The sequence below is a fragment of the Rana temporaria genome, chromosome 11 (assembly GCF_905171775.1).
Source record: "Rana temporaria chromosome 11, aRanTem1.1, whole genome shotgun sequence".
Lineage (NCBI taxonomy): Eukaryota > Metazoa > Chordata > Amphibia > Anura > Ranidae > Rana > Rana temporaria.
The window spans coordinates 141,987,949-142,015,587 of NC_053499.1; the positions used below are offsets into that span (position 1 = coordinate 141,987,949).

General features: G+C 45.6%; 2 protein-coding genes across 3 annotated transcripts; one reads left to right on the top strand and one right to left on the bottom strand.

Moving 5' to 3' along the window:
- Nucleotides 1-564: 564 nt before the first annotated feature.
- Nucleotides 565-23,772, bottom strand: LDHD (lactate dehydrogenase D). 2 transcript variants are annotated; one of them, XM_040329221.1, is made up of 11 exons: nt 23,750-23,772; nt 10,012-10,106; nt 9,242-9,383; nt 8,775-8,916; nt 7,988-8,147; nt 6,486-6,685; nt 5,746-5,874; nt 2,987-3,114; nt 1,497-1,587; nt 1,276-1,387; nt 565-849 (listed from the first exon to the last, which is right to left on the bottom strand). In XM_040329221.1, exons 2-11 carry the CDS (start codon nt 10,017-10,019, stop codon nt 684-686), a joined length of 1,278 nt encoding a protein of 425 aa, XP_040185155.1. In that variant the 5' UTR covers nt 10,020-10,106; nt 23,750-23,772; the 3' UTR covers nt 565-683. The 2 variants fall into 2 exon arrangements, with proteins under 2 accessions (XP_040185155.1, XP_040185154.1); XM_040329220.1 differs by lacking the exon at nt 23,750-23,772 and adding an exon at nt 13,217-13,371.
- On the top strand, nt 18,336-27,580 carry LCAT (lecithin-cholesterol acyltransferase). The gene is made up of 6 exons (XM_040329223.1): nt 18,336-18,587; nt 20,913-21,069; nt 23,709-23,824; nt 24,129-24,224; nt 24,482-24,706; nt 26,757-27,580. The coding sequence occupies exons 1-6, from the start codon at nt 18,428-18,430 to the stop codon at nt 27,278-27,280; spliced, it is 1,278 nt and encodes a 425-aa protein (XP_040185157.1). The 5' UTR covers nt 18,336-18,427; the 3' UTR covers nt 27,281-27,580.
- Nucleotides 27,581-27,639: the final 59 nt, after the last annotated feature.

A 27,639-nucleotide genomic window follows, 5' to 3' on the forward strand; every position in this document is an offset into this window, starting at 1 on the left:
CACCCTTCCTTATGAGAAGTGTTGCGACAGGGTTGGACTGGGACAGAAATTTGGCCCTGGACTTCATCCAGACTGGCCCACCTTGACAGGTCTCTCCCATGGCGGTCGGACAACTCCCGCACCCCCCCTCCCCTCCGGCCACCCGCACCCCCTCTCCCCCTTCACTAGCCACTAGCCGTTCTACTTTATTTGGAGTAGAACTACTGGTACCTCTTTTAGGCAGTACCAGTGGGGAAGCTAGACATTATTTCACCCGGGGGAAAGAATTAGTTTGGTGCCCCCCTTATGAGACAAGATTAGGCAGAAGTGAGAAACTCCCAGACCATAGCTGTTGAGTCCGCTGTCTGTCCCCTCCCCCCATGCTCCTCTGGTCCTCCTCCTGCTTCTTTGTTCCCCCCAGGTGAGCGATGCGGGAGAGACAGAGGAGCGGAGTGAGCCACCGGCCCACCGGGAAACTCCCTGTAGTCCCAATGGCCAGTCCATCCCTGTGTTGCGATGGTGATTGGTGGAGAGCAGGCAGTGTCAGGAATTGGATTTCCTGAAAAGTACAAATATCTAGGAAGATTTCTGATATCACAGTTTATTAATCACACATTGGAGTGGTCGGTACAAATTGCTCGTCAGACTTCAACATATAAAAAGTGCTTCACAGTGTAGAACCCGCAGCATGGCATTCCTACATTTTAGACGACTTTCCCCGGGTTCATGAGGTTCTTGGGGTCCAATGTCGCTTTAATCTGCTCCATGACCTGAATGCCAACTTCCCCGACTTCCTCTCGCAGTAATAACCGTTTTCCTATTCCGATTCCGTGTTCCCCGGTGCAGGTTCCATGCAGAGCCAGTGCCCTCCTGCAGGACACAGTAATATTTGTAATCACAGAGGAGATCGATACAATGTCCAATCCCCGCAATCTTCATGCCTCAAATTTCTAACTTTTCCATCCAACCTAAATTACTTACCACACGGGCTTCACTGCCTGTTTCCCTTACTGTGGATGGCGTCACCTGGAGCTGCCAGGATCGGCCTCGGCGGAGGAAGACATCGCTGGCGACTAGGACAGGTAAGTGTCCTTATTAAAAGTCAGCAGCTACAGTGTTAGCAGCTGCTCACTTTTAATTTTTTTTTTTTTTTTTTTTTTACCGGACCTCCACTTTAATGCAAGATGTCATTTCCGACAGCAGAACACTCCCTTCCCCCGCTTCTCATCTTTAATGTGACATGTCACCGTTGGCAGCGAGGGCCCCAGATCGGCACTGTGTATGAGGATTGCTTACCGGGCTAGTCTGTCAGTGAATTCCTTCACCCTCCGCACTTCATCCTCATCTTTCAGGTCCAGCACGATAATACAATGGAAATTTCCATCGCCAACATGTCCGGCTATAGGACCTGCCGAGACACATAACAATGGGCTGATCATGGTTGGAGAGAGAAGTGGATATCATTCTGGGAGGAAGTGACACAAGTGTAATAGTACATATTTACAGAAGTATCCTACCTGTAATACGAGACTGAATGAGGTCTTCACTAGTGTCCACTATGATTTCAGGGAGTTTAGAGATGGGGACACATACGTCTGTAGAATAGCCCTGAAAAAAGAATATTATATTCGTATTATTGTTAGCAGGGTCCTCAGGATTTGTGTCACTCATTGATACAGTATTTATATCTGTAGGCTCGCACAGGATCCATTATAGTATTTGTGGCAGTAAACAAGCTATTGACAATCAAATCTTGGAAAGCTGGGCACTGCCATGAGGACATGTTCCAAAGTACAGCAGGGGAGGATCTATTCATGGTAAGCTGGACACTGCTATGGGGAACATGTACAACATATAGCTCGGGAGGGTCGTTTCATGGTAAGCTTGGCACCACCATTAAGGACACGTACAACCTATAGATGGGGAGGGTCGTTTCATGGAAAGGGGGGCACTGCCATGGAGGACATGGACCAATATACAGTGGGAGAGGGTCTTTTCATGGGAAGCTTGGCACTGCCGTGGGGTAAGGTGGCCAGATTTTTTAAATAAAATCTGGGGACATATTTTTTTTTTTTATACTAGTAATGGCGGCAATCAGCGACTCTATGCCCGTTGCCGCCCGCCTCACAGCCTGTCTTAATCTCCGGGCCCCGGCTACTACTGGGTGGGAAGCGGAGGAAAATCACTCCGCCGAGGAAGCCAAGGAGATAAGCAGGCAGGAGGCTGGCCCGGGGCCAGAACATGCGAACAAGCTGAATGGGCATGCACCCAAAACTGAAGAAATATTCCCTCCACTCCGACCAGCACATGATCATCAGAAAGGGGAACAGATAATGGAAAAATACACCCCCCTAAGCTAGTAAGAGCGGCGGACTATCCCTGGAAACCGGGGATGTCTGGTCATCCTATCGTGGGGGGGGGGCATGTACAGTGGGGGGAGGGTCTATTCATGGGAAGCCCTGGCACTGCCGTAGGGGACAGGTACAGTGGGGGGGGGGGGGGAACATGTACAGTGGGGGGAGGGTCTATTCATGGGAAGCCTGGCACTGCCGTAGGGGACAGGTACAGTGGGGGGGAGGGGACATGTACCAACATACACCAGAGGGATGGTCTATTCATGGGAAGTTGGACACTGCCATGGTGGACATGTATCAATATACAGCGCAGGAGGGTCTTTTCATGGGACAGCAGGAGAGGGTTTATTCATGGGAAGCTAGACATTGCTATAGGGGACATGCATCGATGTACAGCGGGGGATGTTCTATTCATGGGAAGCTGGGCACTGCCATGGAGGACATGTACCAACATATAGCGGGGGAGAGTTTTTTCATGGAAAGCTGGGCACTGCCATAGAGGACATGTACTAATGTCAAGCTGAGGAGAGTCTCTTCATGGGAAGCTGGGCACTATCATGTACCAACATACAGCACAGGAGGGTTTTTATATGGGTTAGGTAGTCAGCATACTGCAATGCAGGAAGAATGCACCTGCACCAACTGGTCCTCACCTGGCATCCGGGGCGCAGGGCCAGTACTGCATACCATGCATTGTGCCGGGCCGTCCACAGCCGGGTCCTCTCTTCCTGGTCTTGGGCCCAAGTGAAGTCTGAGCCACCATTTAGCTGAATAATTTCCCCTGTGTGAAACAGAATGCCATCAGCCCATAAGTGACAGGTGTACAATAAGCGGGGATACCTGTTGTGTGTGCAGGAGAAGGTTCTATGTGTGTGTATTGTATGTTTAGCTCTCTGTACTGTGTGTGCATATAGATATGTGTATATACTGTGTTACTGTGTATATGTTTATATAGTGCTGCATAGGTGCATACAGAGAGCTGTGTAAAATACGGAAGACTCCGAGGGCTGTGCGCTAAGTGAGTGGGAGCAGGAGGGGAGGATGCTGGTGGCTGGGTGATCAGAGGTAGATGGAGCGTTCTAAAAAACACAATCAACATCTTAGGAGCTATATACCAATGTGCATAGACTGACAGAATCCTATCGCAGCCTCACAGCACACAAGGAAAAAATAACATGTGCTGGTACAAAATTAAAAGGCATGTTCACAAATGCTAGGAGTTTTGTGAATAAAATGACAGAACTAGAACTACTGATACACTGAGAGGATGTTAACTTCATGGGAGTATCAGAAACCTGATTTGACTACGCACATGGCTGACTTACAAATTCCAAGGGTACTCCCTGTATAGGAGGGACGGGTAGGTTGAAGAGGGGAAGGGGAGTGCATATATATTAGGAGTGATTTGATTGTGAATATGAGGGATGACATTACTAACAAGACAAGGTAGGAGGTGGAATCTTTGTGGCAGGAGCTTTATGAGTAATGATCCGCCCCGTGAACCTCCGCTTGCTCAGCGGGAATCGCTCCGTTGATCCCCGCTGAGCTGGCGGATGATGGGGCGGTCCCCGCACACTGTGCAGGGACCGCCCTGTCTTTTCTCCGCTCTCCCCTATGGGGGGATCGGATGAACACGGACCGTCTGTCCATGTTCGCTCGATCCGATCCGCCAGACGGATGGAAAAGTAGGTTTTTCCTCCGTCACACTTTGGCGGAGCGGGTCGGATGTCAGCGGGCATGTCACCGCTGACATCCGCGGCACCATAGAGGAGCACGGAGCGCCCGTTCAGGTCCGCCTAAAAAACTGGCAGGCGGACCTGAACGGGCCGCCCGTGTGAAAGAGCCCTAAGGGGAAAACCAAACAGGAAATTATAAGTGGGTGTATGGCTGCTACAGACCCCTTAACCAAAAGCATGAAGAGGAGACCAATCACCTCTCAGGCCTCGTACACACGACCGGGTTTCTCGGCAAAAACCAGCAAGAAAACGGATTCTTGCCGAGATTCCCGTTCGTGTGTACGAGGCATTCAGGTTTCTCGTCTGGAAATCTGGCCAGAATCTCGACGAGAAAAAAAAGAGAACCTGCTCTCTATTTTCTTGTTGAAATTCTTGTCGGCCTGTTTCCCCACGAGAAACCCGAGAGTGTGTATACTTACCTGTCTCCGTGGAAACCCGTGCATGCTCGAAATGACTTTGACGCATGCGAGGTAGCTTCCACGGCCTATGTAGGGTGAAGCAAGATGGCCGCGATGAAATCGAATGTGACAAGCGCATGCTCGTCATACGCGATGACGTCACCACGTTCCTTTCAAGAGAACCGCGGTTCTTTTGAAATAAAAATCAGTACACTCCGGCGGCAAAAGGGTCTTGCCAAGAATCTCATCAGGGAAAAGGCCGGGTTTTTCCTGATGAGATTCTCGGACATGTGTACGAGGCCTTACACACAGAAATGGCAGGGCAATGTTACAACCATGAAGGACTACAATTATCTGGATGTTGCCTGGGCAGACAGAACTGCTCAGTCATCTAGAACTTTCTTACATGTCTTTCAAGCAGGGTTGCCAACTGTCAGTAAATTTACAAACAGTTTGTAAAATCTGCAATTTTTTCATCTGTCCATAAAAGGTACATTACAGACGTGTGGACTGCGTGGGAACTGGAGAGACTCCAGAAAAGAGTGACAAAGCTGGAAGACCTCAGTTATGAGGAACGGCTGCAAACACAACACGTATTCTCCCTTGAGAAGAGATGCTTAACAGGAGATTTGATTGTGAAATACAAATATCTATATGGTGATTCCAGCATAGGGAAAAAATAAACGATTTAGTCTCATGTCCCATAAGAGGACAAGTGGCCACTCAATGAAGCTGGATGAGACGCTGTTAAAGGTGGTTCTTTACTGTTAGCAGTAAGGATGTGGACATCTCTTCCACAATTGGTGTTGTCAGCAGGAAGTATCAATGATTTAAAAAAAAAAAACTCTTAGATGGGCATCTTGGTGAACGCAACATACAGGGATATGGGAAATGGTAGAGATATAAATACATAGGCACTCATATACCCACACAGGTTGAACTAATATCTTCATTCAACCTTACCAACTATGTAACAATATAGTAATGTGCATGTATATATATATATATATATATATATAGTGCTGGGTATTTGGAGTGTATGTGTATATAGTATTGTGTATAGTGTATGTGTGTCTGTATATAGTGCTGTGTATAGTGTATGTATATATAGTGCGCTGTGTATGTGTGTGTATATAGCACAAGTGTATGTGTATAAAGCTCTGTGTTTAGTGTATACAGCACTGTGTATAGTGTATCTGTATATAGCACTGTTTATAGTGTTATATAGTGCTGTGTATAGTGCATTGGGTGCAGACATTCTGGACTATGTGCACCTACCTGTTTGCTGTAGTTGCTCCTTTACTGCAGCTTCAGAGCCATGGAACTCCAGGAACAGGGTGGGTAGGACGGGATAACTCAAACCATTAAATTTATTACACGCATCAATCATGACATCATCTAAAAACTCTGTGCAGAGACAAAGCAGTGTCAGTAAGGGTTTAGACACATTCATCTTTCCTCCTTCTACAGTCATTAAACTCTCATCTGTACCACCTCTACATACATTAATGAATCAAGGCCTCCTACAGATCCTACACAAATACCAGCAATGAGTGCCCATGGCAAAGGGCGATAACATTTGGCATGCAGCTTATAGATTTGTAAACAGCAATGGGTGCCCATGGCAATGTGGGAGAAAATGGGGCAAGCAGCTTACAGATTTAAAACCAGCAATGGATGCCCATGGCAGAGCTGGAGAAATGTGGCATTCAGCTCACAGATTTAGAACCAGCAATAGGTACCAATGGCAGAGCGGAAGAAAATGTGGCATGCTGCTCACAGGTTTATAACCAGCAATGGGTGCCCATGGCAGAGCAGAAGAAAATGTGGCATGCTGCTCACAGGTTTATAACCAGCAATGGGTGCCCATGGCAGAGCAGGTGAAATGTGGCATTCAGCTCACAGATTTAAAACCAGCAATGGGTGCCCATGGCAAAGCCAGCTTACTAAAGATGTTCATGTCTCCTCTATTCCTTCCTATCAGATCTGCTCAGTCACATGACAAAAGCACAGCTTACCAATTCTGGCAATGGGGACTCCACACTGCAGGATCTGCACCGTGCTGTCTACCGCAGCCTGGACATTTGGGAAGGCGCACACAGCCGCCACTGTGGCCTCTGGGACCCCATACAGGCGCAGTGTGGCTTTAGTTATGATGCCCAGAGTCCCTTCTGAGCCCACAAAGAGGTTGGTGAGGTTGTAACCTGCTGAGGTTTTCCTGTAATAGAAAAGGAGGAATTCAAGTGATGAATAGAGATCCTTTTTGTCCTGGCCAATCATTAGATCACTGTGACCCTGGGTCATTTATTTTTGTTAGATTTCCTATATGTATGTAATCTGCAATAGGATGTGCTACACTGCCATCATGGCTTATCCAGGACAGGCACACAATGCCAGAGTCGGGTTTGGTCTTTTCCAACCTGTCTGCATTTCATCCATGTTTTTAAACTATGCAAGGACACCATCTGTCCCTCAGGGGCGGGGCCGATACAGAGTGCAGTAGGTTGATTTCCTAATATGTGCCAGTGTGCTCCACACTACAGCCTACGGGTGCCCATTTTATAAAAGGGGAACTCTAGACTTTCCAATATCAAAGCCTGTTTGAGTGATAACTGACTACAGCCTCTATGTAATTGAGGCCATTGGGTCAGAAATGTTCTATTCATGGCAAGGAGGAGAGACAGCTTAAAGCGGAGTTGAATGAATGACTTTTATAGCGCAACTCATGCGAACTGAATCGCCTCTGGGCGCTTTTTCCAGCCAGAGTCTGCTTGGCTGGTGCGGTCATTTTTCCCCGTAGGATCACGCTTGGGACACACAGTCATACACACAGATATACATATATATACTGAGTCAATTTGGACAACATCCAATTTACCTACCAGCATGTCTTTGGAGTGTGGGAGGAAACCGGAGTACCCGGAGGAAACCCACGCATGCACAGGGAGAACATGCAAACTCCAGGCAGATGGTGTCGTGGTCGGGATTCGAACCAGCGACCCTTTTGCTGCTAGGCGAAAGTGCTACTCACTGCACCACTGTGCTGACCGAAAAATTGAACTTACGCTTTTCGGAAACCCTCCCCCCTCCGGTGTCACATTTGGCACCTTTCAGGGGGGGGGGGGTGCAGCTATTTGCACCCACTTCCGGGCATAGACTCCCGTGGGAGTCACGCCACTTCCCGTCCCCCCCACTGTCTCCTGGGAAACACACTGTACCCAGGAGAGAGCGGGGACCAGTGAGGACGGGCCGCGCCGCTCGCGCATGCACAGTAGGGAACTAGGCAGTAAAGCCGCAACGCTTCACTTCCTGATTCCCTCACCGAGGATGGTGGCGGGGGCAGCCGAGAGACGAGCGATTGCTCGGCCTCCGCTGCCGACATCGCAGGTTACCATTTTTTAAAAGCCAGCAGCTGCAGTGTTTGTAGCTGCTGGCTTTTAAAAAAAAAATTGGGTGGACCTCCGCTTTAAAGAGGATTGTAAAGTGGTAACTAAGGGAAGTGTGACATGTAATGACATACCTGAACCTTCTGTCTTTCCCTGCGGTGTCCAGTATTCGACCATCGGGTAGAACCACTTCCAGATTGATGACGTTGTCACGCATTGTGCCATAACGTACTGCGTTTGTCCCAGATGCACTGGTGGCGGCCATACCACACAGAGAGGCATCCGCACCTGGATCTAAAAAAGTCAAAGTGAGATTAACATGCCATCAGACACTGAGGGGCCACGGGTTACATTCTGAGGATGTGGCTCCTGAAGCCTCTTAGTGGCCACAGATAATAATATATTCTAATTGTTCTTATTAATAAAGGAAATAATCAATATCATTAGTCATTGTGGATACTGGTTTATCGTTTTACCTGAAACAGACTGAGACCCTCAGATTTAAATAGACTAAAGCTATCTAAACACCATGCTCACCACCTGTGTCAGGTCTGCCATACCCAGGACTGATTACAGTTGGGTGCAATTTACCATATGAGGGATAGTCAGGAAGAATTACATTTGTTCTCTTATGTTAAGGGGGTCATTAGAGGACGGGCCATCAATTCAGGATCAGCGAAATAGAGGTTGCTTGTAGAGCTGACCCATTCATGCACAGTTCACCCCGGTGACCCAAATTGCTATTGTCGGTGGGGGGGAGCAGTCACATCCCAGAAAGAGGACCCGATGTGCTCAAATACAGCATAGACTATTTCCACATCAGACCATCAGATCTGTTTGATGACCACATACACCCTCACACTAGGCACAATCAGATATGGAGACCCAACCAGGGCCCAGAATGTGGACATATCTTCTCACCTACAGGGAACCAGAGGCCACTGTCCCGCAGGTAAGTGTTCAGAGATTTACGTGTCACCCCTGGCTCTACAGTCACATGGAAGTCCTCCGTACTTAGGTTCAGGATCCTCTCCATGCGAGTCATATTGAAGCAGACACCACCCTGGGGAGGAAGGAACGAGAGATCAACGGGGGTGTCAAGGCACTACTGAGACTATCTATCTATCCATCCATCTTTTATCTATAAATCTATCTATTGATCCATATATCATCTATCTATCGATCCAGCTATTATCTATTTATTGATCCATCTATTTATTGATCCTACCATTATCTACAGTATACTGTACTCTATAGCTGTCTATAGATCTATCTATCTTCAGATCTGTATTATAAAATGACGGGTTATAAATAGAAAAATACAGTATTTACATAATGAAGGCCCTTCTTGGGTTGTCCAGTGTATGGACACCTAGTATGGTACATACCTTTAGTGCACTGACTCCACCCTCCAGTCCTGTCCCGGTCCCGAAAGGGATGATGGGTATGTCGTGTGTGTAGCAGAGTTTGGCCATTCTGCTGACTTCTTCCACATTTTGAGGCCAAACTACAACATCAGGTGGCCGGCAACTGGGCAGAATGAGACGAAGGGCAATAGTGAGAGCTTTATTTACCAGACATTGCACTGCATGATATCCCACCCCCTCTATTAAGGGGGAACTCCCCTTCAGAGATTGGACCCGATGGATCGATCATAGGAAGTGGGACATTCTGTGATGGCGGACAGAAATTTAGAATAGCACAAGAAGGAAGGGCACAAGAATAGTGGATGAACTATAAATGGGACAATGAAGAGGATGACACTGAAGAACATTACTATGAAGAGGGGACAATGACATAGAAGAGGATGCTAATGAAGAAGATGAAATGACAACGAAGAGCATAACACTGAAGAGGTCTATGAAGAGGATGACAATAATGAGAATGACAGTGAAGAGGATGACAGTGAGGAGGATGACAGTGAGGAGGATGACAGTGAGGAGGATGACAGTGAGGAGGATGACAGTGAGGAGGATGACAGTGAGGAGGATGACAGTGAGGAGGATGACAGTGAGGAGGATGACAGTGAGGAGGATGACAGTGAGGGGGATGACAGTGAGGGGGATGACAGTGAGGGGGATGACAGTGAGGAGGATGACAGTGAAGAAAAGGTCAATGAAGAAGATGATAATGAAAGGATGACAATGACACCCCGTACCTGTGCATTGATTCATCTTTGCCATGCTGCTCCCGGACAATCTTTGCAGTAGACACATTGGACTCGCCAACCACTGACCTCAGATCTTCTATAAACTGCCAAACAGACCAACAAATTCATGATAACTCACAAATGAAATGCGCCATTAAAACATTATTACAGCTTATAAAGAGTCAATATTTATTAACGCATACCATTGGAAGGGCCCTCCAATCTTTACTGACAGATGGTATGCTAGGGGCCCTCCATTCTTTACTGACAGAAAATATTGCATGAACTCTGCAATTGATACTGACATATGCTGACAGCGACTCGGTGGCTTGGATCTTTGAATAAATTGTATGTACGTGGATCGGGGAACAAACAAGGCAGAGGGAACCTACGAATGCACTAGCCTGTGCTGAGAGACACAGGGCAACGACCGACAGCGACTTGGATCTACGAACAAGTCGTATGTTAGTAGATGGGGTAACAAACAAGGCAGAGGGAACCTACGAATGCAATAGGCCTGTGCCGAATGACGTCGGGACAAGACCGTCAACGACTCGGAGGCAGCGAACTACGAAAGGGATGCTGGATAGGAAACGTAACTTGCGTATGATATGAAAGGTCAAATCCTACCTGCAACAGCGAGACCGATGAGTTTAGTCCACTCCAGAGATGCTTTTTAAGGCTGTGTTCACACTATTGCGATATGGATGTGGCTTTCCCTGCATCCAATTCGCATAGCAGGAGATTGTGACCAGCTCTCTATGGAGCGGTTCCGGTGTGAGTTCCACAGCAGCCCTGTGCGTCTTTTGGTCCGTTTCAGATCCGAATTTGGGCTGAAATCAGACCTAAAACAGTGAATGGAGACGTGCCAGACTCTAGTGTGAACCCAGCCCAAGGGCTTGCTGGCCAACTATGATTACAGGGGTTGTAAAGGTACAATTTTTTTTTCCTAAATAGCTTCCTTTACCTGCAGTCCTCCTTCACTTACCTCATCCTTCCATTTTGCTTTTAAATGTCCTTATTTCTTCTGAGAAATCCTCACTTCCTGTTCTTCTGTCTGTAACTCCACACAGTAATGCGAGGCTTTCTCCCTCGTGTGGAGTGTCGTGCTCGCCCCCTCCCTTGGACTACAGGAGAGCCAGAACGCTCTCTACATTGCAGATAGAGAAAGGAGCTGTGTGTTATTGGGCGTCCTCACTCTCCAGTAGTCCAAGGAAGGGGGCGAGCACGACACTCCACACCAGGGAGAAAGCCTTGCATTACTGTGTGGAGTTACAGACAGAAGAACAGGAAGTGAGGATTTCTCAGAAGAAATAAGGACATATAAAAGCAAAATGGAAGGATGAGGTAAGTGAAGGAGGACTGCAGGTAAAGGAAGCTATTTAGGAAAATTGTACCTTTACAACCCCTTTAACAAGATCAAAAAAAGTTTACACAGAAAATGAGTTGCCCACGCAGAGGTTTCCAATATCATCAAGAACATAATAATGACGTCTCTAGCAGCGCCGCTGCTCAGGCCCTTTGCCTTAAGACGGCCATACACGGTTCGAATTTCGAAAGAATTTTCCTTCGAAAATCGTTTTAAAGAATTTTCGTACGAATTTCCCACCGTTAGTGGGCTGCAGCAACGGCCGATTTTCGTGCGGCAAACAAATTTGAGAAATCCGACATGTTGGAAATTATTTGAAAAAAATAACGATTTTCTGATCAATGATGGGAGAATCGTGCGAGAAATGTAATGTGCAAGAAAAGAATATTCCCGGCAACATGAATATTTTGTCGGCCGAATTTCCAAAATCAATGGTGGCATCATCGGATCACCAAAAAAACGAACTTTCTGATTTTGAAAAGAAAATTTGTTTGAAATTCGACCTTTAGTCATTTAGATTATCTAACACAGCACCTCTGTGCCCCCGTACACACTTTGTACCTGGGCTCTCCTGTAGCTCTGTGCTACTTTGTCACCACCTGCACCATGCAGGACGTACACAATCTGGCTGCCCCATGCAGCCTTGCTGACTCCTGGGGAGGGATTGGAGACCTTCTGACACATAGGCTGAGACCTCTTGTGTCTCGGTTGGAGCCCCAAACTATTGTCAGGTTGTAGATTATTAGCCAGATTCAGAGAGGTTTACGCCGGCGTATCAGTAGATATGCCGTCGTAACTGTGAATCTGCGCCGTCGTACATTTAAGTGTATTCTCAAATTGAGATACACTTAAATGTAGCTAAGATACGACTGCCTGCGCCGTCGTATCTTAGCTGTCTAGTTCCGCCGGCCGCTAGGGGTGTGAACACTGATTTACGCCTAGAATGCGTAAATCAGCGAGATACGCCTATTCACGAACGTACGCTTTCCCGTCGCAGTAAAGATACGCCGTTTACGTAAGGCGTTTTCAGGCGTAACGTTATTCCACCAAAAAGCTGGCCTAGCCAATGTTAAGTATAGACGTCGTTCCCGCGTCGAATTTTGAAAATTTTACGTCGTTTGCGTAAGTCTAAATGGGGCTGGACGTAATTTACGTTCACGTCGAAACCAATAAGTCCTTGCGGCGTACTTTGGAGCAATGCACACTGGGATATGTCCACGGACGGCGCATGCGCCGTTTGTTAAAAACGTCAATCACGTCGGGTCACGATTCATTAACATAAAACACGTCCCCCTGTTCCTCATTTGAATTAGGCGCGCTTAGGCCGGCACATTTACGCTACGCCGCAACTTAGGACGCAAGTGCTTTGTGAATACAGCACTTGCCTCTCTAACTTACAGCGACGTAGCGTATATGCGATACGCTACGCCTGCCTAACGTTACGCCCAACTACGTGAATCCAGCTTTATAACAGGTGTAAACACCTGTGCTCTCCAGCAAGACCTGGACGCTGGGTTGGAGATTTCCAAGTCCCAGACCCTGGTCCAGGAATCACAAAATACAGAGAAAAATGATTGCCCACCTTTCCCCGCTCAGAACCGACTTTCTGGAGCCCCTCAAACTGTATTCTGGAGAACCCCGTGTTGTTTTCTGCTACATTTAACAGTGACAGAGCCTCACATTGTCACAATATATTTATTTGTGTCCTTTCTCTCCGTCTCCTCTATGTGTATATTTACTGTATTATTACAATGTGTCATATATATTTATATATACATTTAGATGTCTTTTGTATACAGATCTCTCTCTGTGTTACAAAGTAATGAGTGATGTAAGACTTTGTACCTGCGGGGTGACATGGTTGAATCTGGAGGTCAGTGCGGGCGTTATACGGAGGGATTTGCGCAGCAGGGCGTACATGACGCTGTCCTCTACAGTCTATACATTCTCTTGTATAATGCCTGCCCAGAGGCAGCTGCACACGGACATTTCAAGGGGCGTGTGAGAGGCGGGAACACATACAACCACAACACCCACTTAAAGAGACAGTGTGGCACACGGCAGAGCCCCTGGAATCAATCCTTTCTAATGCCTAGTACACAAGATGAGAACATTGGTCAACAAAATGGCGTGATTGCCTGATAATCTGATGCCGCGTACACACGATCATTTTTCGGCTTGAAAAAAACGTTGTTTTTCAAAAACGTCATTTAAAATGATCGTGTGTGGGCTACACATCATTTTTCAGGTTCTGAAAAACGAAAAAAATTCAAACATGCTGCATTTTTAAACGTCGTTTTAAACTATGTCGTTTTTCGGGTTGTAAAAAATGATCATGTGTGGGCTAAAACGACGTAAAAAACCTGCGCATGCTCAGAAGCAAGTTATGAGACGGGAGCGCTCGTTCTGGTAAAACTAGCGTTCGGAATGGGGTAAGCACATTCATCACGCTGTAACAGACAGAAAAGCGCAAATCGTCTTTTACTAACACGGAATCAGCTAAAGCAACCCAAAGGCAAATAGAACTTCCCCTTTATAGTGCCGTCGTACGTGTTGTACGTCACCGCGCTTTGCTAGAGCATTTTTTTAAAAACGATGGTGTGTAGGCAACGTCGTTTTAATGATGAAAATTTTTTTTTCAATGCTGAAAAATGATCGTGTGTACGCGGCATGATGATTAGTACACAGCTTTCAAGAGCCAATCACGACAGTTCATGCGAAAATATCCAAAGGGACAGGCATGAAAATGTTTCTTGTTCGATAACAGAACCAATGATTTTCGTGTAGGTCCTGTCCTCAGGACCCACCAACAGGCCAGGTTTGCAAGATAACCAAAATACACTGCTCAAAAAAATGAAAGGAACACTTTTGAATCAGAACTCCTGGGATATTGATCTAGTCAGTTAAATAGCAGAGGGGGAGGGGTGTATACAGAGGGGGTTGTTAATCAGTTTCAGCTGCTTTGCTGTTAACCACTTAAGGACCCCTTTACGCCGATATACGTTGGCAGACAGGGCCGGTGCAAGGATTTTTGCCAACTTTACCCCGGATGCCTGCATACTTAGATGTGCCTCTTTTAATCATCAACCATGTGAGTTGCTAAATGTTGTACCTTCATTAAATGTTATGTAACCATATTGATACACTTAGAGGCGCCTCTCTTCTCTTTTATAATCTGTAGCTCCTAATTGTTTTTTCTTCTAATCCCCTTGTGGATGGACATTTTATGGTTACACAACCTGGTCACATTGCTATAATCTTTTTATATGGACTATAAACTGAAGGACCTATGAATAAATGATTGTGGAACTAATCATTTGAGTTTTCATGATTTCTTATGGGGAAATTCGCTTTGATATACAACTGCTTTGGATTACAAGCATGCTTCTGGAAGAAATTATACTTGCAATCCAAGATCTACTGGCAGGGTCAACAGATAATAAAACACAAGGACAGACTGTAACATATATGTCATTTTTTCCCCCCAAAGCTCCACTTTGAGTAAGCTAAGGATGAAGGTAAGTCGCTGATTTACTAAAGAAAAAACATTCACTTTACAACTGAACTGAACTTAGTGAGTCAGGTGAAGCTCTGTTTACTGCTACCATCCAATCATGTGTAAAAATCCTGTTTTTTATGTAACCTTCCTTGCACGTGATTGGGTATTTCTTGCAAAGGTCAACAGCCTATTTGTCTTTAGTAAATCATTCCTATAGTTCCTACCTGTTCCTAACCACACCATACACTGTGACGGCCGAGTCATAGTTCCTTCCTGTTCCTAACTACACTTTACGCTGGGGAACAGAGTCGTAGGGCCAGATTCTCAAAAGAGTTACGCCGGTGTATCTACAGATACACCGGCGTAATTCGAAATTCCCGCCGGCGTATCATTGTTTTGTATTCACAAAACAAGATACGCCGGAATTAGGCTCGGATCCGACTGGTGTAAGTCACTTACACCGTCGGATCCTAAATGCAATACAACGCTGACCGCTAGGTGGCGTTTACGTTCAGGTCTCATTTGACTATGCAAAACGAGCCTGATACGCCGATTCCCGAACGAATTTGCGTCGCGTATTTGTCGTTTACGTCGTTTCCGTAAGCGTAAGGTTACCCCTGCTATATGAGGGGTAACCTTACGCCAGTCCGTCGTATGCTATGGCGTCGGGTCCGCGTCGTCTTTTTCCGTCGGTTACGTCGTTTTCCTAAGTCGTTCTTGAATACGACTTTACGTCAATGACGCTCACGTCGGCGTCATTGACGTTTTCCGTCGTGAGCTGGAGCATGCGCACTGGGCTATTTTTCAGCCCGGCGCATGCGCATTTCAATCGGCGCGGGGGCGCGCTTAATTTGAATACAAGCCGCCCCCTTTGAATTACGCGGCCATACGCCGGACCATTTACACTACGCCGCCGCAAATTACGGAGCAAGTGCTTGGAGAATACGGCACTTGCTCCAGTAAGTTGCGGTGGCGTAGTGTAAATGGCTTACACTACGCCAACGCGGGATCTTGGAGAATCTGGCCCGTAGTTCCTATCTGTTCTTAGCCAAACCCTCCACTGTGGGGGTGGAGTTATACTTCCTACCTGTTCTTAACCAGTTCCCTTTTCCAGCCTATAGCAGACGTTCTCCTATGACGTCCTCCCGGTCTCGTCGCTCATGCGCACCCCCTGGGGGCGTGCAGCGTGGCTAATCATAGCCTATCTCTGCCCCCCACCCTCAGTTCCTCTAAACACCAAGATGGACTATATTTCTCCTGCCCCCATCCTCAGCTCTTCTCTAGGTCACCACAGACAGCTCTTGACCCACATCCTCCGCTCCCTCCTAGTTCACCATGGACAGGCTTTCTACTGAACCCGCCCCCCCCCCCCCCACAACCTCAGCTCCTCTGTAGGCCACCATGGACTGCCTTTCTCCTGCACTCCATCCTCAGCACCCCTCTAGGCCAACAATGACAGCCTTTCCTCTGTTCCCCAACCTGAGTTTCTCTAGGTTACAACAGATAGGGAGTTGATTTACTAAAGGCAAAGAGACTGTGCAAGTCAAGTTCTACTTTTGCAAGTGCAGTTGCTTCAGAGTTTTGTAAATGAGGTACATGCAAGGAAAAAGCACTTTTGCTCACACATGATTTGATGATGGAAGTCAACAGACCTCTCCCTCATATACAGTACTACGGTAAGCTCTAGAGCAACTGCCCCTGCAAAAGTGCACAGTCTATTTGCCTTTAGTAAATCAATCCCCTATCTGTCATAACCTAGAGAATCTCAGGTTGTGGAAAAGGAGAAAAGCTGTCCATGGCGGCCTAGAGAGGTGCTGAGGATGGAGTGCAGGAGACAGGCAGTCCATGTTGGCCTAGAGAGGTGCTGAGGATGGAGTGCAGGAGAAAGGCAGTCCATGTTGGCCTAGAGAGGTGCTGAGGATGGAGTGCAGGAGAAAGGCAATCCATGTTGGCCTAGAGAGGTGCTGAGGATGGAGTGCAGGAGAAGGCAGTCCATGTTGGCCTAGAGAGGTGCAGGAGAAGGGCAGTCCATGTTGGCCTAGAGAGGTGCTGAGGATAGAGTGCAGGAGAAAGGCAGTTCATGTTGGCCTAGAGAGGTGCTGAGGATGGAGTGCAGGAGAAATGCAGTCCATGTTGGCCTATAGAGGTGCTGAGGATGGAGTGCAGGAGAAAGGCAATCAATGTTGGCCTAGAGAGGTGCTGAGGATGGAGTGCAGGAGAAAGGCAGTCCATGTTGGCCTAGAGAGGTGCAGGAGAAAGGCAGTCCATGTTGGCCTAGAGAGGTGCTGAGGATGGAGTGCAGGAGAAATGCAGTCCATGTTGGCCTAGAGAGGTGCTGAGGATGGAGTACAGGAGAAAGGCAGTCCATGTTGGCCTAGAGAGGTGCAGGAGAAGGGCAGTCCATGTTGGCCTAGAGAGGTGCTGAGGATAGAGTGCAGGAGAAAGGCAGTTCATGTTGGCCTAGAGAGGTGCTGAGGATGGAGTGCAGGAGAAATGCAGTCCATGTTGGCCTAGAGAGGTGCTGAGGATGGAGTGCAGGAGAAAGGCAATCCATGTTGGCCTAGAGAGGTGCTGAGGATGGAGTGCAGGGGAAAGGCAGTCCATGTTGGCCTAGAGAGGTGCAGGAGAAAGGCAGTCCATGTTGGCCTAGAGAGGTGCTGAGGATAGAGTGCAGGAGAAAGGCAGTCCATGTTGGCCTAGAGAAGTGCTGAGGATGGAGTGCAGGAGAAAGGCAGTCCATGTTGGCCTAGAGAGGTGCTGAGGATGGAGTGCAGGAGAAAGGCAGTCCATGTTGGCCTAGAGAGGTGCTGAGGATGGAGTGCAGGAGAAAGGCAGTCCATGGTGGCCTAGAGAGGTGCTGAGGATGGAGTGCAGGCAAAAATCAGTCCATGGTGGCCTAGAGAGGAGCTGAGATTGGGGGGGCCTGTCCATGGTCAACTAGGTGGGAGCTGAGGATGTGGGTCGAGAGGCTGTCTGTGGTGGCTTAGAGAGGAGCTTAGGATGGGGGGCAGGAGTAAGATAGATCATCTTGGTGTTTAGAGGAACTGAGAATGGGGGGCAGATAGGCTATCATTGGCTCTTTACCCTGATCGGTGATGCAAATCACCACGCTTCATGCCCCAGGGGGTGCGAATGAGCGGAATGACGTCATAGGAGGACGTCTGCTATAGGCCGAATGGGAACTGGTTAAGAACAGGTAGGAAGTATAACTCCACCCCCCATCCTCTGCTCCTCTGTTAGCTACCATGGACAACCATTCTTTTGCCCCCCATCATCAGCTGATCTCTAGGCCACCATGGACAACCTTTCTTCTGCCTCAACGTCGGCTCATCTCTAGGTCTTCTTTTTGCCTGTTCTATGTACCATTTTGGTCTCAGTGTCTTGTATGGTTGATGAGAACTGGTTTTGTGCTGTTAAAGCATGTCACAGTATGAACTGGACAACAAAGGTAATCATTAACTTTTGTTAGGAAACAAGCTTACCCTCTCATAAGCCCAGTCCATTTTGAACTGTTTACTCTCAGCAAGGATCCTCACTGTCCGCTGTGTCACCTGGTCATGCTGGGGTTCAGGACTAATTATGTGGCATGGATTATCCTTCTCTTGTATGTTACTCTGTTTCCTCCAGCTGGGGCATTGTGGCTCCTGGATGTCCTATTTCCTCCTGGTATCACCCCCAAAGTGAATCTAAGCAACAACAGTTTTCCAGTGGTGCTGGGTAAGACATTTTCGCTGATTCATTCATGATATTTCTAGGAATGGGCGATTGTTTGTGATGAACATTGTGGCTATTAGTATTAACCTTATTATTATTTGTATTAATATTCTTTGTTTCCATTATGATAAGCTGGACGGGGGTCAGTTCACATTTCCCATCCACAATATCATTAAACAAAAGTGATTCACATCACGTCATCCATTGTTCACATAATGTAAATCTCCCATGAGTTCCTTTTATATCTGTGGCCACTGGCCCATAGAACATACAGTGCATATAACCAAAATGCAGCTCCATGTTTATTAGTTCTCATCAGTGATAAATATGAAACGATGATTTATTGAACAGGATAACCTTTAAGAACTACTGACAAAAAACATCTTAAAATAGTGTTTTAAAAAAAAAATATTTTCCTGGAATACAGCATCAATAATTAATAATAACGACATAATTATAATAATAATAATATTAATTAATTATGAGCAGAATCTATTGGATGACCTTTCACCAGTTCCAGCCAGATGTATCGTAAAGTGATACACTTATGCTGCGTACACACGATCTGAATTTCCGACAACAAATGTTCGATGGGAGCTTTTAGACGGATATTCCGACCGTGTGTAGGCTCCATCGGACATTTGCTGTCGGAATTTCTGACAACAAATGTTTGAGAGCTGGTTCTCAATTTTCCCGACAACAAAAGTCGGAAATTCCAATCGTGTGCATGCAATTTACGACGCACAAAAATCCACGCATGCTCGCAATCAAGCAGAAGAGCAGCACTGCCTATTGAACTTAATTTTTCTCGGCTTGTTGTACGTGTTGTACGTCACCGAGTTCTTGACGTTCGGAATTTCCAACAACATTTGTGTGACCGTGTGTATGCAACACAAGTTTGAGCCAACATTCCGTCAGAAAAAAAAAATCACGGTTTTGTTGTTGGAATGTCTGATCGTGTGTACGTGGCATTAGATACACTTAGCCCCCGTTCACGCTGAATCTGACTTTGAAATCGTGCGACTTCACTTGAAGTTGCATGTCAGTGCAAATTCTGGTGCGACTTGGTGGACATCGGTGTGACTTCCTGCACAAATGTCTATGCAAGTCGCACCTGAAATCACAAAAAATAATGCAGGAATGTTTTTTTCAAATCTGTGCGACCCCGCAAAGTTGGCGTTGCACTGATTTAAATTGTTCAATTGTCGACAACAGGGTGCTACTTGTCACGCGATTTGGACCTGTCAAATCCCATGACAATTTGCGGTGTGACGGGGGCTTAAAGTAACCAAGAAGAAACCATCTCCCAAATCTCAATGTAATGAAGTTGAAGAAAGGGTGACCTTATTAAAGGCTGGATGTATTATGTTTAAGATTATGAGAGGCCTGGTCCCAAGCTATCTCTGCTCTCGTTTTCATAAATGACCTTTCGTTAGATCACTCAGATCTACCGGTAGAGAGCTCCTTTACATCTCGGTGCCCAAGAAGATCCGGCGTGGTGGCCTTCTCCCACCAGGGTGCCATTCTATGGAATAGCCTTCCTGTCAAGCTCCAGGAGGCCCCTACTATTCCAGTCTTCCGTGGGTTACTGAAGACTTGGCTTTTCACACAAGCCTTCCCTGCGTAGCCTCTTTCTTCCACCCTTTCGGCCGCTCTGTGCTGCTTCTGGTTCCTGGGTCCTCTTTTCCCAGGAACTCTGCTGTGCGCGCCGGGACCCTTTGGGGTAAGACCGCGCTATATTAAGATACCTCTCAACTCAACTCATTTAAAATTCTGCCTGGTTGGCAACCATGGTTCCTTCCATAGATACAGTGTAGTGAGTGAACATTGTCACCGTAGCACAGAAAGTGTGTTGTTATTGGCAAGATCAATAGATGAAAATAAAGGATAGGCTGAAAAAATAAAACTGATGTAGCCACCACATCTGAGGACTGGTAAGCTGCAATATATGCCATTTAGGTTTTTGAGTTTAAATAAGCTTTAACTTAGTCATTGATCTATCCACACCAGGCAGTGATTGCTAAACCTCAGATGGCCTCGATCCTACAGATAACCTGCACACATACCAGGTAATCCATTAACTAAAACTTAAGCCGCAGCTTGTAAGGACTTCTCATGACATAACTAGAGTATCTCCTTCTGGTGGCAGGGTACCCCCCCCCCCATCTTTGGGATCTTATTTCAGTTACCTGCCACAGGCCTTTTAATGGGGACCTTACCTCTTGTATATGGTTGCATCAGGTATAAAGTGAAGAGTTTCTTCTTTTTTTTTTATCTTTCTTGCATGCAAATATATATAATGTTTTTTACTGTGTCTGTTACCTTCAGTGCCTGGCGCCTTTGGAAATCAACTAGAAGCAAAATTGGATAAAACAGAAGTTGTGAATTGGATGTGCTACCGTAAGAGTGAAGATTATTTCACCTTGTGGCTGAACCTAAACATGTTTCTTCCTCTAGGAATAGACTGCTGGATTGATAACATAAGGTATGATTAGACAGATTGCGCTTTCCTTTACAGTGGGTTGAATAGTCATAAATTTGGGGACTCTGCAGAGAATATTCACTTCTGTCTGATTACATGTATCTGTACCGGGGCTAATGGACACATTTGTTCTTCCCTCATTAGTTGAAAGTTCTTGTGATAATGGCTTTCATGGCAAAATTGTTCTCCAAGTCCACACCAGCATATAACTATACTAAAAATCTATTCCTAGGGAAGGCCGCCATCATGGTTCTTCCTGCCACTAGGGATGAGCTTCGTATTCGAGTCGAACTCACGTTCGACTCGAACATCGTATGTTCGATTGTTCATCTAATTACAAACGTTTTGGTCCGTTCGTGCCAAATTCGAGTGGCTTGTCTCGGCTCATAATTCACTGCGGCATTGCAGTGCATTGCTGGCTGATGATTGGCCAAGAATGCACTATGACCCGCATGCTTGGCCAATCACAGCGCGCAAAAAACGGTGAGCCATAATTGACCAAAGCCAGGGTGGCTTTGGCCAATTATGGCTCAGGGGGTTTAGTACACGCCCCACACTATATAATGCTGCCTGGAAGTCGGCCTTGTGTAGTGTGTTGGTGGTTTACAGAGAGAGAGAGAGAGAGAGAGAGAGAGAGAGAGTCATTTTTTGGAGATATGCCGCATACACACCATCACTTTATGTGATGAAAAAAAACGACATTTTCTGTGAAGTAAAAAAACAACGTTTTTGAAACTTCAATTTTTAAAGACGAAGTTGCCTACACACCATCATTTTTCTCACAATGTTCTAGCAAAGCGAGGTTACGTTCACCACGATTTTCCATTGAAGCTTGCTTCATAACTAGCTTCTGGGCATGCGCAGGTGTAAAAACTTTGTTTTAAACTACGTTTTTTGCTACACACGGTCAATTTCTGTGAAGTAAAAAACTACGTTTTGAAAAACGACACATAAAATTGAAGCATGCTTCAATTTTTTTTTGTCGTTTTTCAGAAGACATAAAACGACGTTTTCCCCCCACACACGGTCATTTAAAGTGACGTTTTTAAAAACGTTGTTTTTTTTCATCACAAGTGATGGTGTGTACGCGGCATTAGAGTTAGTAAGAGCAGGCAGGCTAGTCAGTTAGAGTTACAGTGTGTAGAGGATATATATGCATCCCAGGTGTTGTATATATACTTATACACTGTATTGAGTTTAGATAGATCCGCTCTTCCTAATATACTGGTAGGCAGGGCATCTATACCATCTTGCTAAGATTTTATAATTCCTTTCTTAAAGGCTACTAGATAAAGATAGTTTGTGAGTTAATTGAAAGGATCTTTCCCAGTCCGATCTAGGGACAACAATCCCCAGTTCTTGTTCCCACCTAGAAAGATATGATGACTCCTGCTCCACCTGTAACAGTTTTGAGGTGGCTTTGTGCTTGGATATCGAACAGACAAGCTGGGAGATATGGGTCCTGTGAGGGCCACATTGATACCTGTATGTAGCTTCTACTGTCCTTAGCATGATATGCACCATTGGCGTCCACACAGATTGCCATCTAAGTTGTGTTTGCCAATATCTATTGTACTTTGGACTGTCCTTCATGCTGCCTAGTTTTTCTATGTGTGGGCAGCTTTACTTTTCTTTTGTTGTTTAATTAGTGTTTATTGCGTCAGAAAATCTAGAATAATACAAACTGTCATAATAAGAAAATAGGTTCCGTCAGTGACCGGCATTGTAAACAAACAATACAGTAATATGGATATAAACAAGGCCATCACACAAATTCAATAATACGCAGTAGTCATATCTGCTAAGGCCACATTCATATGCTTAACAATAAGAACCATGCAATAGGAACCCCATTCAAAATGTACTTAGGAAGGCTAGACCTGTACATGTGTATGTAGTATATCACAGGACACTCTGATGGAGCAGAAGGATATCAAAACAGAATTAAATTCCCTTGTGTCCAAAACAGAAGACCGGTCCCCTGACGAATCCAAAGAAAAAATGGGAGGAGGAAGCAAAACTTTACCAAAACTTCAACTTTTTTCAATAGCACTTGGGAAAAAGGCATCCCAACTATGGGTTGGGTGTGTAATTAGTCAACCACAACTCAAGATTACTGGTTAGCTCATGACTGAGGTAGCAATAAGGGCCCATTGACACCCTTTTATGCCGCGTACACACAATCGGATTCTCCGTCAGAAAAATCTTGGATGTTTTTTTCCGACGGAATTCCGCTCAGGCTTGGCTTGCATACACACGGTCACACAAAAGTTCTCTGAACTTTTGACCGTCAAGAACGTGGTGACGTACAACACTACGACGAGCCAAGAAAATTAAGTTCAATGCTTCCGAGAATGCGTCAAATTGTTTCCAAGAATGCGTCGGAATTGCTACAGACTATCGTTATTTCCAATTGGAATTTTTTCCGTTTGAAAATTTGAGAACCAGCTCTCAAATTTTTGTTGGCTGAAATTCCGACAGGAAAAGTCCCATAGAGCCTACACACGGTCAGAATTTCCGACCAAAAGCTCACATCGGACTTTTCTTTTCGGAAATTAGACTCATTGTAGTCATACATATAGTACAGCTAGGACAGTTGCAAGCTTTACTTTTCTAGAAAATAAATACGTTTCTGTTTACAGAGTTGTTTATAACAAGACAACACGAACGGCTTCTAACGCACCTGGAGTCGATGTCCTTATCCCGGGATTTGGAAAGACATTTTCCGTTGAATATCTGGATAAAAGCAAGTTAGCTGGTAAGAAATTGTAAATACATTTGCTGTGACAAAAATGTAAATTCTGACTGTAAAATACAAACGTTAGATTTTGTTGCTTTTTGTCATGTAAAGTCACTTAAAATGAACCGTCCCCTCTTTTTGTGTACACCTGACACTGACAAGGCAGGAGCAAATGTCTGACAGAGGATCTAAACCTTCCACACTTTATTCAACACTAAGATAAAAAATGGTCAGGCTGGAATTCCAAAATTCAGGAGTTTTTGTTATAGGAAATCAAAATGGGATTCATTTGTGTTATTCAATGTTGTATTGCTCTTCGTAGGTTATCTTCACACCCTTGTACAAAACTTGGTGAACAACGGCTATGTGAGAGATGAGACGGTCCGTGCCGCACCCTATGACTGGAGACTTGCTCCCAGTAAGTATAAGTTCAGTCTGGGTTTAGAGGAATCGTTCACATTTCTCCTGACCGGGGTAATGGCTACTCTTTGCTATGAGTCCTCTCTATTGTTGTCTCTTAGGCCTCGTACACACGACGGGACATGTCTGATGAAAACGGTCCGCGGACCGTTTTCATCGGACATGTCCGCTGGCGGATTTTGGTCTGATGGCTGTACACACCATTACTTTATATTACTGAATATGGTTATAATAAAGTTCCTGCCTCTACTGCAGATGGACAGAAAGAATACTTTGAAAGACTACAGAAGCTCATCGAAGACATGTACAGAGAATATCAGAAACCAGTTTTTCTCACCGGGCACAGCCTTGGTAATATGTATATTCTGTACTTCTTGAATCATCAGCCTTCACAGTGGAAAAAGAAATATATTAAAGGATTTATCTCACTTGGAGCACCGTGGGGGGGAGCAGTGAAACCATTAATGGTCCTCCTGTCAGGTAAGTGCCATCATGACAATGACTTCTCACAATGTGTGCAATGTGAACTTGTGAAAAGCTACTGTACAGTACATTGTATCTCCCAGGCAAACACATATCATTATTGAAAGCACCCATTCTGATGCCCCGTACACACGACCGGGTTTTCCAACGGGAATACTGCGAGGAGAGCTTTTGGCCGGGAATCCCGGCCAAGTGTATGCTCCCTCGCAGTTTTTACGACGGGAAAACTGACAAACACGCCGGACAAAAAAAAACAAAAAAAGAGAACCAGCTCTCTTTTTTCCCGCCGGGATTCCCGACTGACTTTTTCCCGCCAGAAAACCCGGCCATGTGTAGCAGAAACCGGCCATTTTTGGCAGTATTCCTGTCGGGAAAAAACTCAGATGAAGCATAAACACGGTCGGGATTCCCGAGGAAAAGCTCTCATCTGAGTTTTCAGGAAAAGTAGAGAGCAGGTTCTCGAATTTCCCCTCAGGTTTTTAGACGGACCTTTTCCCGTCAGGAATCCCGGTCGTGTGTACTAGGCATTATGGTACAGCACATTGTATATTCCAGATAGTGAAGGTCACACTACACTAGGGCTAATTTATGACAGCACCTATTCTGAGCAGAGCACATTGTATATCCCAGATGGAAACAGACACCTTAAGGGTCATTTATTACAGCACCCATCGAAAGTACAGCACATTGTATCTCCTAGATGGAGATGGTCACACTATGGGTCATTTATGACAGCACCAATTCTGAGGGTACAGCACATTGTTTCTCCCAGATGAACATCCTATGGTTTATTTATTACAGCCCACCTTCTGAGGGTACAGCATGTTGTATTTACCAGGTAGAGATGTTCATACTACTGTAATTTATAATGGCACCCATTCTGAGGGTACAGCACATTGTATCTCAGAGCTGGAGATGGTCACACTAGGGTCATTTATGACAGCACCCATTCTGAGGGCACAGCACATTTCATCTTTTAGATGGACATGGTCACATTAGTGACCGATGAAGCTGACTGATGGTCTGATGTGCCTACACACCATCGGTTAAATAACCGATCGTGTCAGAACGCGGTGACGTAAAACACAACGATGTGCTAAAAAAAACGAATTTCAATGCTTCCAAGCATGCGTCGACTTGATTCTGAGCATGCACAGGTTTTTAACCGATGCTTTTGCATACTAACGATCGGTTTTGACCTGTCAGTTAGGCGTCCATCGGTTAAATTTTAAAGCAAGTTCTCTTTTTTTTTGACCGAAGGATAACTGACCGATGGGGCCCACACACGATCGGTTTGGACCGATGAAACGGTCCTTCAGTCCGTTTTCATCGGTTTTGGCCGATCGTGTGTACGCGGCATTAGTGTTCACATTTTTACTGCATTGTTGTGGGCGGGCAAGCATCTCTTTTAAATTCTGTCTCAAGAGTTTATCAGCAGAAACCTTAACTGCTTATTATATTTTCTCCCACACATCCACAATTATTATTATTATACAGGATTTATTTAGCGCCAACAGTTTACGTAACGCTTTACAATATAATAGGGAGAACAACAAACAGAAGCTTATGTGGTCTTCTTGCTCCAATAGGAGTATACACACATTACAATGTGGTCGTTTTTGGGACTTTTCTATTGTACTCTGTTTTATTCCAATGTTACAGACTTAAAGGGTTTGTATGGCTTTGGGGTTTAAAAAAAAAAAAAAATAACAAACCATACTTACTTCCACTGTGCAGTTTGTTTTGCACAGAGTGGCCCCGATCCTGGTCTTCTGGGGTTCCTCGGCGATTGTCTCGGCTCCTCCCCACAAGCACTAACCCCCTTCATGGGAAGCTCTCTCCCAAGTGGATTAGCTTGCGGGCGTGCTCCCCTGATACAGCCGGCGGCTATAGCCGCCGACTGTATCACTCAGCCCCGCCCCCGGCGCGCCGCGTCATTGGATGTGATTGAGGTGATGCATTAAGGTGAAAAAACATGAAGCTTTACAACCCCTTTAATGTCTTTGTTTTCTGGAATGGGCATTCACATTTTACTATGTATTCACAGGAGACAATCATGGGATTCCAATGGTTTCTAACATTAAAATTCGAGAAGAACAGCGAATGACGACCACAAACCCCTGGATGATACCCAACAACCTGGCCTGGCCTGAATCCCATGTCTTTATTTCCACCCCATCCTTTAACTATACAAACAGAGACTACCAGAAGTTATTCAAAGACATTGACTTTGAGGATGGATGGTACATGTGGGAAGATACAAAAGAGCTTCTGGATGGGCTTCCGCCACCAGGTGTGGAGATGTACTGCATCTATGGAACAGGTCACCCTACAGCAGAGACCTTCATCTACGGGGATGGTTTTCCTAATGAGCCACCTATAGATATCCACTATACAGATGGCGATGACACTGTGCACAAAAGAAGCCTGGAACTCTGTAAACGCTGGAAGACCCAACAGAAGGAGAGCGTTCATGTTATTGAACTGGATGGAATGGATCATCTCAGCATGGTCTTTAGCAACAGAACATTGGATGTTATTAATGAGATCTTGCTGGGGAATGACCACTAAACTCCAAGTTACTCCTCTGCATGCTACAGTGGTCCTTCCTATAGAACATAGATGATAGTATGGGGGTGTGAGTGTGTGTGAGTGTCTGTGCTGGTCAATGTGTGAGATTTCCTCCCTTCCATTATCAGACAATCTCAGGTGACATCACGTTCTATTCTGAGAACCAAATAAATTTGTTTACACTGAGTAGAACTGAAACATACAAATTCCCCTTTTTAAAGTGAACCTGTCACAAGCCAAATGCATCAGATGTTTTCTGCTAAAGTACTGTTACTAGATTAAAAACTTGGGGGAAAAAGAGACGTCTCTATAGATACATTTAATGCAGATCACCACAAATCTCTGCTACTAGAAAAGGT